Here is a 12,286-nt window from a genome sequence, read left to right on the forward strand (position 1 = left end):
CAACCTGTGTAAGAGGCTTCCTGATAAATTGCGTGTGTCATTCCTGACACAGTAATGTTTTAATTCCAAAATATGGGTCTTTCTGATCACTACCATGCATAGATATGCATATATAAAAAGTAAAATAATTTGACAAAAAGGAAAGGAAGAAAGCTTCATGAAATAAGACTGCAATAGCTGCTCATCTTCAGGTAAGCCCCTTGTTTTGGTTAAGAAGTTTGAATGTCTCATAGTGCTTCTGATCCCAAGATCAGAACCTGTGCTTTCCTATGTGATTTTGTTGTTAGGATTGTTTTATTGTTTTAACTGGATGAATAACTTCAGATTGGCAAGGGCTTTTAATGGAAAAAATATTGTTTGTTCATTGAATTAGAGAAGTGACTGTCACTTATTGGTAGTAACTGAATGTGAGAATATGAGTTGCCAAGTGTAATGTTTCAGTTTTTTTCTTTTCTGAGAGGAAATGCAGAGGAAACAAAAGCTGGCAGCATCATTGCCAGTATTTCCTTACTCTGCTTTATGTTAGAATGAATTAAAACGACTGCCATTGCAAATGACTCCTTGTGGTTTGGGGTAACTGCTTGCTGTTTTCCTTTGCAATTGGACATGCTATCTTTTCAGCATTAAAAGGAAATGCATTGTCCCCTCCTAAATCCCTCTGTCCCATTGTTCATGGCTGGTAAGATGACTTTTCACTGTAACTTTGTGCTCTTTCAACTTCACTGTGACTGGTGCTCCCTTTGCAAGTCCAACCAGAGCTTCCTGTTGGGGGGGGGATTTATGAAAAGCATGCTTGGCTTAGGATCATGATGCAAGGTATTAATTCTGTATCTCCTGTGACTTGTATGCATTTAGTGATTTACATAAAATGGTGGCTGTACTTCTGAGAGGGTGACTGCCTGAGTAGCTTCAAAGCAAAAATTAGCTCTGACGTTTTTTCTTCTGCACGGTTGTTGAAATTAGTTTTTATTTGGAGCTGTGATCTTGCAGAATTCTGTATGAAATGCTCCATATATGTGGAAAAGAGCAGGATGCCACAGATTTTTAGTGAGTTATGGGAACTTTCTCTTCAGGCAAGAAGTGGGGCCATCCAATTTTCCGCTCATGCTGGAGATAGAGCTCAAAGAGCTTCAGAAGCCAATAGTTAACTCTGTTGGAGATGCTCTATCCTGCAGTTCTTTAAAATATCATCTACAGTGAATAATAGTGTGCAAACGTGTGTGACAATTTTTTTTCTCTTCCCAAACCTTGTTCTAGATGTCAAAATTTACCTGGACTACTTGGGAATGGCGAAACATAGCCCTGGGATCCTGCCATGAACAGTAAGAAAGTTGAGATGCTTTGTGTATGCAAATAATAATTTTCTTTTAATGACTAAATCCCAGTGAAACTGTTCCTGTTCAATTAACACAGCTTGGCAAGACATTGTGTAGCTCAGTGTGGAGGTGCTCCCAGCTTTTCATGCAGTAAAGAGGCAGTACAGTAGGTCAGAGGGGTGGATCAGTAGGGGAGCATTCTTTGGGAAACAGTAACGGGGAAGTCGCTGCAGTCGCTATGGCACTGGAAGTGGGAAGCTGCTGTGGGTGGTGCATTAGGAAATTATTGAGGTGGTATCTGAAGGATGCTTTCCTGTAATGTGTAATTATATTGTGAGACTCCTTTGTTACCTTGTGTATAATTATATCGAGACTCCACTGTCATGGGATATCTTGAATGCAAATTAGAGTGAAGTGTGATTAGACAAATTAGTGGAAGAAAAAAGTGAATTGTGAAGTACTAAAGCCTGAATTCCAGGTGCAGTTTGAGGGAGGAAGTCCCTAAAACACTGGCTGAGGGAAGCTGTGTTGTTTCATTCTCACTGCTCTTGAATGGACTGCTGTTAGACAGGGAGCTTGGCTCATTAGGTCTTTGGTCTGAGCTTTCGTGTCTGACTTTTGTTTGGTGTTTTCCTTATATGAAACTTAGTGTTTAATAGATGTTGATTTAACAGACAGCAGACAGCTTTAAAGATATTCTCGAGTGTTGATCAAAATATTCAGATATTTTTGTGTTGTTGGTAGCCTGAGACTTTCTAGTTTGAAGGATACATAAATATGTATGTACATGCTCTGTGTTCTTTAAATAGCCTTTTCCAGATGTTGCAGTAGGCATCCTTAAAGTGATGCACTGAAAATTATTCTGATTAATTTTCCCAGTACAAAATAGATGACTTATGAGAGACTGTGTGGGTGAGTAGCATGTTTGTAAAGCATCAACAGTGTCTGCTGAAAATTTACACTATTTGTCAGCCTTCACTGGCACAGAAATTAGAAGACTTTTGTATTGTTACAAATTATGATTTGGATATAGTTGATTGGAAATGTACATCTCATGAAAACTCTTGTAGCTAAACTCTTCACAGCAGTATAAATACTTAATATGCAAATATTCAAATGAAAAAATACTTCACTTTCTTTTTTAGAACTCTGACCATGTCATGTTTAATTCTTCCATGGAAGTAGTATTTCTCCCAAGGCTTTCAAAAGCTGGTTTATATGCTTGATGTTAGGCACTGCTAATATCTTGAAAATCTCAGAACTCTCCTTTGATGAAAATAATTGTTAAATTGTTGTAGACCAAATTACAGAGCCTTATGTCAGTTATTAGAACAGCTGACAAAACCATTTAGTTCTTTGTACAAAGTAGTGATGTAGCGCGAGGAGATTCTGGTAAGACTGATTGCTTTTGGCTTTTTGAGAAGTTTGTCCAGCTTACTTGAAAAAGATAAATGTGTGTATTTGTAGATTATTAAATAGCGTTGAAATCTTACCAGAATGTAGCTAAAGCTTCAGTTTACTTTTTCTGATCATGGATTGACTGAGCTAACGATTTAAGCTGTGCTGCTGGAGGTAAAACATTCCTTCATTTTGAACTTTATGTGCAATTCAGCAAATTCACTGTTCGAAAGGTAAGAGAAGGAACTTTGCTTTCCACAGATCTGCTCTGACAAAACCCTGTCATTTCTCGTGAAGTTGAGAACAAATTATGTAATGTCAGAGAATAATCACTTATTAGGGATTATTAAGAAACAAATTTTAAGGGTGGAAATGATTCTCGGTACAAATTAAGACATCTGGAATGATCTTGGGCTTTTTGTTCCCTGCCAGTCATTTATCTAAAAGTGGTGTGGCTTCTTTTCTGACTTTTCTTTTGAGGTGGTTACTGGAGCCAAAAAAGCTGGAGTGTTGCTGTACTGGTGTTCAAGATCTTTGTGTTTGGGAGGTACTTGATGTCCACTTGTAGGACAAGTAGCATCAGAAAACCAAATCTCATTTTGCTATTAAAGCTGTCATGTTAGAAAACATCTACATGCTATTAACTAAAGGTAAACGACTAGCACGTAAATTGCATCTTATTCGTGTCTCATGTAATTTGTGTGGCTTCTGATAAGGCAGTGAGAGGTGTGAGCTGTGTTGTGCTCTGGATACATTTCTGACCTAGAGTTCAGTGGTAGTGTCCTTTTAAGATCTGCTCAAAATAGCTGTGGAAAATAAAGGAAAAGTAATGCCTTTAAGTTGACCTGCAGCCTGGTGTTCCCTTAGCTTCCATCTTCACCTGTAACAGCACTCCAAAATTAGTAAGCTTGCTGACGGTGATTGGAGTTTGAAATCCTGCTGACTTAACTTGGTCTAGGAGCATTTTTCCCAGGCCTTTATTTGCATATGTAGATTTTTCATCTCCCAGGGTTGTGGTTTAGGTGATGCCTGCAGGTAAAGGACATTTTTGATGAAAGTAACAGCAGGTGGGAAGGCTTGAAGTTGAGTGGAAAGTGATTCCAAGGTGGTTTGTCACATGGATACTTGAATGGTAGCAATAAGGAAATACAAGGATTCAGTTTCTCAGTGACGCAGGTGGTTCTGATATCACACACCTGATGGGGTGTGATATTGGAGAGGGCATCAAAAGGTTTTACAGCACAAAATGAGAAAGTGGGCTTTCTCATTTTAGGCCTTTTTGCTTTTATTGTTAGGTAGTGTATGCTGGCTATCCAGAAGTCACTTCTGAAGAGTGGAAGATTTCAGTCTGCTGAAGTGTACATTGTTTTACTAGGAAGCTTCATGGGATTTTACTTCCTGTTTTTATCACTTCTTTTCAGTGTGATGTGAACTGGCCTTTTCACTAACTCTTCTAGAACAGTAGGTAGCTGATGCCTCTAGATCTGTGGCACGCACTCCCCAGAATGGAGCTGCTGGCAAATGGAAGCAATCCATTTAGGCTAAGAGTCGTAACTTTGTACTTTCAGTGCTTTTGTGAGATAATGATTTAAAACCTTCCTCCAGTCATAACCACAGAGGCAGAAGCCCACATTGCCTTTAGTGGAGGAGTGGCCTGGAAAGATACTTTATCATCTGGACACAGACAAACAGGAATATGGGTGTTGCCATTGCTGGAGACCTGCTCTGGATTGTGGCTGGAGGAGTGGCAGTAAGAGGACAACAGCAGCTGCCACTGCCAGACCATCTGGGTGCTGTACACAGCTCTGAGTGATGCTTGGAGCTGCAGCTGGGGATGATGAGATGGTGCAGATGTTTGAGCCAAGGGCAGAAGAGACTGTCTGTGCTGCTGTCCAAGGAACAGAGCTGATGTGAGCCCAGGAGAGTTATTAACCTGTCAGGTCTTTGTGGCTCTGGCAGGCAGCTGGCTTGTCTTGCTTGTGCTTTCCGGTGTTTTGGGACACTGGTCCCTGCTGGATCCTTGTCCCCTCCTTGTGCTGACATCTTAAACTCACTGTCCTTGTGGTGTGTCATCTGCAACCTTGTCCCCGCCCTCCTTTGGTCCCTGGCTGGGATCACTGTGTGTGGAGATGGTATTTTTAAGGCTCAACCTAAATGGGAGAGAAGTCCATTCGTTCCTTGGGGCTGGATTATGCTATACTGTAACTGCTGAAGCTCCCAGTGTTGAGAGCATAATATAGGGGCATCCAGTCTAGGATTGATAGTGCAGCTATCCAATGTAGCATTTTCCTCTTGCCTATGGTACCCTTTTAAACTGCAGGTGTTTTACTTGGGTGTGATTTATATGCAGTGTATTAATGGCTCAGTCTGCTTCAGGGAATTGTTTTCTCTTGCTGTGTGAGAGAAATACCATACCAAGAAGCTTGGGTTTTTATACATAATATTCCTGAAGACTTCTAAGGTTGTATGAGCATGCTGAGCTTGTTTTGTGTTCCTAAAACAGGTTGAATAAAACTTTTATCAAACATATTTTTAATTACATTAGCAAAGACCATTCTATAATTGCAGTTAATGAGCGCTGCTTTTTGTGTGTAAAACTTTACTTCATACAATTACTAAATTTCTATTAGGATAAGATCTGTTCTGCTACCTAGAGTATAACTTTGACAGTTTGTTGGCTTCCTTTGTGACACTGAGTTTTTCAAAATGCAGTGCCTTGGCTGACTAAAGTAAATTGTTGCTTAAGTTGTATTTTGTGTAGTCTATAGTATGGGGTTTCTTTTGTGTCTGGACTTGATTTTTACTGAAAATGTTTAAGTACTTATATACTTCTAGCTTGTGGGTGGAATTAGTCATGATTCTACTTGTTAATTATTGATTATCAGGTGATATTTGATATAGGTTAATGCTGCTCTTGGGTAATGCAACTCTGATGCCTGTTATAAAAACGGGGAGGCTGTGCTGACCTCCAGAAATGTGTACAAAGTTCACACTGAAAACTGCCTGCATCAGGCTAGTCTACATCCGACTTTTAATAATAATGCTTTTTTAGGCACATACTTCTCGGTATTTAGAGGGAGACTTTCATATTGTTACTTATTTAGAGCTTAAAGCAGTTCTTTAAGGGTATAGTTTGTCAGAATTGAGCAGCTGCTGCTGAAAGGGTCAGTGCTGCTCTCTCTCCTCTACCCTTTGCTGAGCGGGTGCCGGGGACGTGCGGCCGCTGCCAGGACAGTGGGATCTCCTTGCTCCTCTGATGGGAGGCAGTGCTGGCTGTGCTGGGCTCTGCTTTCCCTCTGACAGCTGTTTGCTCTTGGACTGTGCAGCTGGATGGTTTGTGGGGTTCAGCACAAGGTAGGCATGTGATAGGTACATGGGACTGTGTCCTTCATTGGTGTTCCTGGGCTAGAATTCAGCCTCTTGCTCCCTGTGGATTTGGTGACCAGTCTGTTTTTCAGCAGTTGTGTTTTGTTATGTTTTTGATTCACGTTGACTGCTGTGCTGGAGGAAGGATGGTATTACTATGGTAGGTCAGGCTCAATCCCAGCATCTGCCAGCTTTGTGCTTTCTGAGCACCGTGTGGAAACTACTTCCCTGCTGTAGGAATGATGTGTTTGCTGAGGTCTGACGAGTGTTCCTCATGTTCCCTGTATGCTCATGTTGGCCCCTGAGGATGTGTGGACTTGTTCATTTAATGTCTTCCTAGACTGTACCCTGCACGCTTTATTCTGCACTCTTTGGCATGTCTTGTCACTAATTTGCTGTTGTTTCTGAAGAGCTGACTGCAACTGATACAAGTAACCTACATTAGCTGTGTGCACTATCAACCCTGAATAATCTGGAACTTTCTGACAGAGGAAACATAGTCATAAAAATGAAACGTTTCCACAGGGCATGGAAATTCACTATGTGAGTTGTGTTCAGTGGCATATGACCAATGGATGTAGTGTTTTTACTTATTTTGTGAAGTTGGAATTAGAAGTAATTTAATGCTGAACAATTTTACATGGGTTTTAACCACATCCCATTTAAATTGCCTTCCTGAATTCAGACTGAAGATTGTTAAAACAAATGTAATGGTTTATATAGGAAATGAATCATTATTCAAAAATATATATACTTCTTTTTGAATTTCCAAAAGAATGATGGCAAAATGTAACAGCAGCAGCAAACCAGAGATCTGAGGAACTTGCACAGCAGTGTGAAATTCAGCCTCCAGCTCCTGGCAGGGGGATGCAAGTTCCTGCTGGTGATCAGATTTGTCCTGTCTGTGACCATAGTGAGCAGCTGTAGGGTTGTAAGTGGAGGTGTGAATTTCTCATATTTCTATGCTGGGAATGTAGAATCAGTGGTGAGGATGATAGAAGCTCTACTGATAAAGGTGAAAGTTAACTAAAACTTTTCTAAGTATCAAAAATTCTATTTTAACATGGAATTTTTTTGATCCCTTTATACTGCTGTGTAATGTATTGGTCTCATTAGAGAAGCCTTTGCAATGCCCACAGGATGGTAAATTAAGGACTGAGACTGCAGTATCCATCCTAACTGCTTTAACCACACTGCACATCCTGTAGGGCTTCACAAATCACTGAGTGATGGTAGGAAAGCAATTCATGTGTATATGGTACTTTTTAAACATATCAGTTTTTTGTTGGAGGACAGATAAAACATGTTCTATTTACTCAGCAGACTTCTTTAACAGAAGAAAACCTGAAGTTTATTTGAAATGAGGATGTCCTGAGGTGCAGCAATGCCAGGAGTTAAGAACCACCTTATTCTACCAGCTGCTGTAGCATCAGTGGGAGGGAGTGGGCAAGTTAGATGCTGCTAAACAATTCTGTTTGATGCTGCCTCAGTTGTGGCATGTTTAAAGTATTGCAAAGCAAATACTGAATTTATAATTTATGCTTACAAATTCCATGTGTGATTTCTTTCCACTAAATGTCTAAATTTGCCTTAGCAAAATAAGATTTTAGACAGGCTCTTTAATTAGGAGTGCTTGTGTCTTATTCTCTGAAGTCAGAATTTTATTGTTCATGGTACAAAAGCAGCTGGAGGGGAGAGGATGATTTGGGGAAGCTTCTCGTTTCTGTTATGTATAAAATGACCCGTTATTTCAAAACTGTTACATTGATTTACTCTTTTGTGACTGCATTTAAAAATACAAGCTTTCTTTTGTATATTAAAGGTATTGACTAAGAAATAGGAATTTCTGCTTTGGTCTGTGAATTAATAGCAAATTGCTTTAAAGAAATATCCAATTCATACAGCTACTAAATTTTGATCATTCACTTCTGTTTATAAATGTAAAATATAAGACCAAAAATCTGAAGTGTGCCTCTTTTCAAGGGTCTTGCATACTTTATATTTGTCAATGCTCGCTGACAAATAGTGTCAGCAAATGGAAATGCTACAACTTCTTCACTGCCCTTTCAAGTGGAAGTAGAAGTTCACGAACCAGAATATAGTCTATAGTCTTTCATTTTAGTTAAAGACTGTAAGATGTACTCTTGAGACAGAAAAAAATAAACAAGGGGTTTATCAACTTTATTAGATCTTAAAAATGGAACTCATTAAGATTTTGGCCTCTTCCGTGCAAATTAATGTCATTATATCTTGCACATAAATAGTTTGAGCTATTTTTCTCCCTCTTAAAAGGTGGCTTTAATGAGTCACAGCTTCCATTTTAGTAAATTGTTCATGGGATAGGCAGGCTCAGGAACAACTGGGTTAAACCAAGAGATTATTTGAAAAATCTAGGGCATGTACTCTGTTCACTTGATTAGTTTTCATAATTCATCCTTGTTTCCACAGCAAAGAGCAGCATAAGGCATGTAAACAAGAAGCAGTTTTCTTGCTTTTGTGCTCCTTTATCTCTGTATTTTTACCAGAGACAGTTAGTGAAATTTAGAAAAAAGATATATTGTGTGTGAATGTTTGGAACAAATCTTGGTTTGTTTTGTGAAAACCCATGGGATCTGAGAGGCAGGTGCTATTTGGGGATGTCTGTCTGTGACTCTGCTTCAGTTCTTTTCTGTTTGACTACAGGTGCATGAAGAACAGAGGAGGTATTTCCGCTTGTCAGAGATGATGTGGAGAGACACTTTGTGAGTAACTGACATGTGTTTTCTAAAAAGCCCAAAATGCTAATGTGGAAATTATTTATTTTTTTTAATTCTGTAACTTAGAATAAGTGTGCTATTTATCTAACAGTTTCATTGGGGTCTGGAAAGCTGTGAATAGGGAGCCCTTCATGGAACCCACAGACAAAGCTGATTGTGGAAATGAGGAGCTGGAAGACTGAGCAACAGAATATTTTTTTTCATGAATGATTAACCATGATGTCCACCTTGTCTGTAGTGATCAGTCTACCAAAGACTTCTACTGTTGACTGCTCAAAGTGTTCTAGATAGCAGTAAAACCCTCGATATTGTGTATATGGGGAACCTTCAGTAGTGTTAACTTGGTTTGGAACTTATGGAAGCTTACTCTGCATGTCAGGTTATTAACACTGTATTGTCCTTGTCCAATTTTGACTGCAAGTCTGATATATTTGCCATAAAGATGATGGGAATAGTAGCAGTGAATAGAAGCTTTCCTGAAAGTTTTCAGTTCTTGTGTGCTGGAACACAACAATATTCTGGGATCATAAATGTAAACTACACTCCTAAAATATTACAGGAAAGGAAGAACCTCTATGACAGAATATAACTGTACCTAAATAAGTACTTAAAGGATTTGCTTTCGTGGAAAAAAGGTCATTTTTAGAGATCACAATTAGGTAATGCAATGTCTTACTTTTCAAATTGATTCCATAAATATGCTGTGTTTCTAGTGCTGTAGGCTCATCAGTCAGCTCATTCCTTTGGGGTAATTAATCCCAGTGTTTCCTTTTTTTTTTCCAGATTTCCAGTAACAGTTGTGAATTAAAGCAGCATGTTATTTTACAATTTTCCGTGACAGTCTTTGTGCCTTTTTTTTTTTTTTTTACTGTTGTTTATGTAAGTAAAATATGAGTTATGTGGTCTTGAGTGCTTTCTTTTAAACCATAGGCTTTGATATTCTGGAGCTACTGCTTTGTTCTAATGATAATTGTTTTAGGAGAATGGTGCCTTTGTGGACAACTTCAGTGCTTTTCTTGTCACAGAAGAGCTCAAGTTAGAAGAACTGCTCTTACCTCAGGCACCTTGATTTCTGGGTTTTTCTACATTTGTAGCATTAAAGCTACACAATGAATTTTTTTTTTCTTAAATTAAAAAAAAAATCCTTTTATTATAATAGACTAGTAATTGCTTAAACTTTTAGGTAGGGAAACAGTTTGGGTTTTTACCTGGGATTTGCCTTTTTTGTAGCCTTTATCTAAGAAAAAGATTTTTAAATTATTTTTAGGCTTTCCTCATCCTGGAGCCCTTTGCAAATTTTCTTAGATATGGTTTTTTGATTAGTTTAGGAACTACTTTAAAAAAAATTGTCATTAATGCTTAATTTCCTCATTCTTGTTCAGTGTCTGCAAATAGTGCCTGATTTGAAAGTCTGTGTTGCTTTCAGTCAAGAGAAAATCTGCTTCAAGATAATGTTGGCTTGTAGTCATCTTTCCCTTGGCTTCTTTCAGGCCCTGCTTGCCAGTTCAGGGAGGCTGCGTGAGGATTTCTTTCTAACAGTCTCCTGGCCAGCTGCTGGATTCTTTATGAAGCAGCAGGAGAAATCCTTGTGCTGATCCAGCTGACTTACCCAGGAGATAGTGTTGATTTGATTTACTGTATGATGTTGAGATCACTTTTTTGTGGATAAAGTCCATGAAGACTTTGCTGCAGTTGGCTGAGTAGCAACAATAATATGGAATATTATTTATTTCATTATTTTTAAAATAAGATATCTATATATAATTATCAGCTTAATAAAATGGAAATTGATTTTTTTGTTTGTTTGCTTTAAAACAAGAAGTATAGTTCAGGTATAAATGTTCCAAATATCAATCTACATAGTGTGAAATATTCTCGTAGTGATGCCACAGTTACTGGTAATACATGCATTTTTCTTTGAGCTTATTTACAGCTGTTGACTATATTTTAGTGTGGTAATTTTCAGAAAAGGCTCTGTGTAAAATAGGCAGCAGTTATTTTGTGGGGTTAGCATGAATTTGTACAGATGGCTGCTGTTAAGGACCTTTTAGTTGCATAGCAGTCAGCTTTTTCAGTCTTCAGCATATGGCTGGGTCAGGTTGTGCTCTGATGCTTAAGAGAGCGGATAAGGCTCTCAGCCAATGACACCCACTGTGGACACTGTTTTGGGATTTGCCTACATTAATACTCCTCTCTGTCAGCATTAGTAGCTGCAATAACAGGTAGTTATCTATCTGGCCAGTTCCATGAGTTCTTATGGGATTATTGCAAGGGTGAACGTGTGTAAGATATAATGGAAGAAGTTGTGAATAGAATAGAGTTTAGTCCTTGTTGGAGGGCAGATGTGCAGGAACTGGTTCCTTTTCCCAGTTCTACTTGATCTTAACCTTGACTTTAACCTCTGTGCTGTAGTATCTTTCTCTTTGAGGGGTATTTATAAAGTTTGTGGGCTGTATAAAGGAAATCGCTATTTGCCTGTTGCTGTTCTTTTTGTGGTTATTACTATGCACTTCATGTGTAGTATTTCTGGTGAAAAATGGAAAACCATTTCGCCTTTTGAATGCTCAAGCAGTGAGCTTTAAAGGGCTTGAAATATACACTGCAGCTTAGTCTATTAAGTTAAAAAATAGCTTTGCTAATAAAGAGCAGTTGTGCAAGAAAAGCCTTTTCATTTTCATGGAGTATTGACCCCTACATTCATAAACTTCATAAAATATTAATTCCTAAGTATACTGGATAATATTTAACTTAAAATTCAACCCAAACAGAGAGATGCACACCTGTTCCCAATGCTGGGTTCTTTTTTTTCCAGACAGGCTGAATGAGGGTGCCTTGTTGTACTTGACATCTGCCCATGTCTGAGTAAGTCTGATTTGTACAATAGTAATAGGTACTTGAGCTCTGCCCTTGGTAGTCAGTAGATTAGGGGTGTATGTGACAAGTTGGACACCGAAGGGACGTGCTGTGTCTAAGCTCTTCAGTTTCCTCATGAATGGACTAATATGTTCCATTGGCCTTCCCTGATCTCAGTAACCTCATAAAGTTTTATACTCTTAAAATAACTGACAGTCAGCAGCTGATTTTTTATGAGGATTTTTTTTCTCTTAATAGTGATGAGAAAGTGGGATCCAAATGTCCGAGTCCTGTTGTCTTTGTGAAACAATACTGGTTTTTCTTGTATTGGCTGGTTTGCTTCTGTGTGCCTTTTTTCTTACATGGAATGCTTATATAATCAACCTTGTGTCAGCAGAGTCTATTTTGCCACTGTGGATTTATTAAGTATAGGTGGTGATGAATGAGCTTTAATATGCTGAAGTTGTAGCCACAGGTGACTTATATTGGAGAAAGGCTTTATGAGGGATGGAAAATGCAGGTGAAATGCAAGTCCTTCACAGAACACTGAAGAGATGGTAAATCTATAAGGACACAAACATTTTAAGAACAATTCCA

The 12,286-nt window shown here is 38.6% G+C and overlaps 1 protein-coding gene across 2 annotated transcripts in view; it reads left to right on the forward strand.

Moving 5' to 3' along the window:
• Nucleotides 1-1,257: 1,257 nt before the first annotated feature.
• Nucleotides 1,258-12,286, forward strand: part of KLHL13 (kelch like family member 13) — a 67,753-nt gene continuing 56,724 nt past the window's right edge. Inside the window, exons 1-2 of one of the 2 annotated variants that reach the window (XM_018070742.2) lie at nucleotides 1,258-1,322; nucleotides 8,763-8,821. In XM_018070742.2, the coding sequence (XP_017926231.1) occupies nucleotides 8,802-8,821 (20 nt within the window). In that variant the 5' untranslated portion in view covers nucleotides 1,258-1,322; nucleotides 8,763-8,801. The other variant, XM_018070740.2, reaches the window with a different exon arrangement.

Source organism: Manacus vitellinus, unplaced genomic scaffold, assembly GCF_001715985.3.
Source record: "Manacus vitellinus isolate BGI_N305 unplaced genomic scaffold, ASM171598v3 scaffold_19_pilon, whole genome shotgun sequence".
In the NCBI taxonomy this organism is placed as follows: Eukaryota; Metazoa; Chordata; class Aves; order Passeriformes; family Pipridae; genus Manacus; species Manacus vitellinus.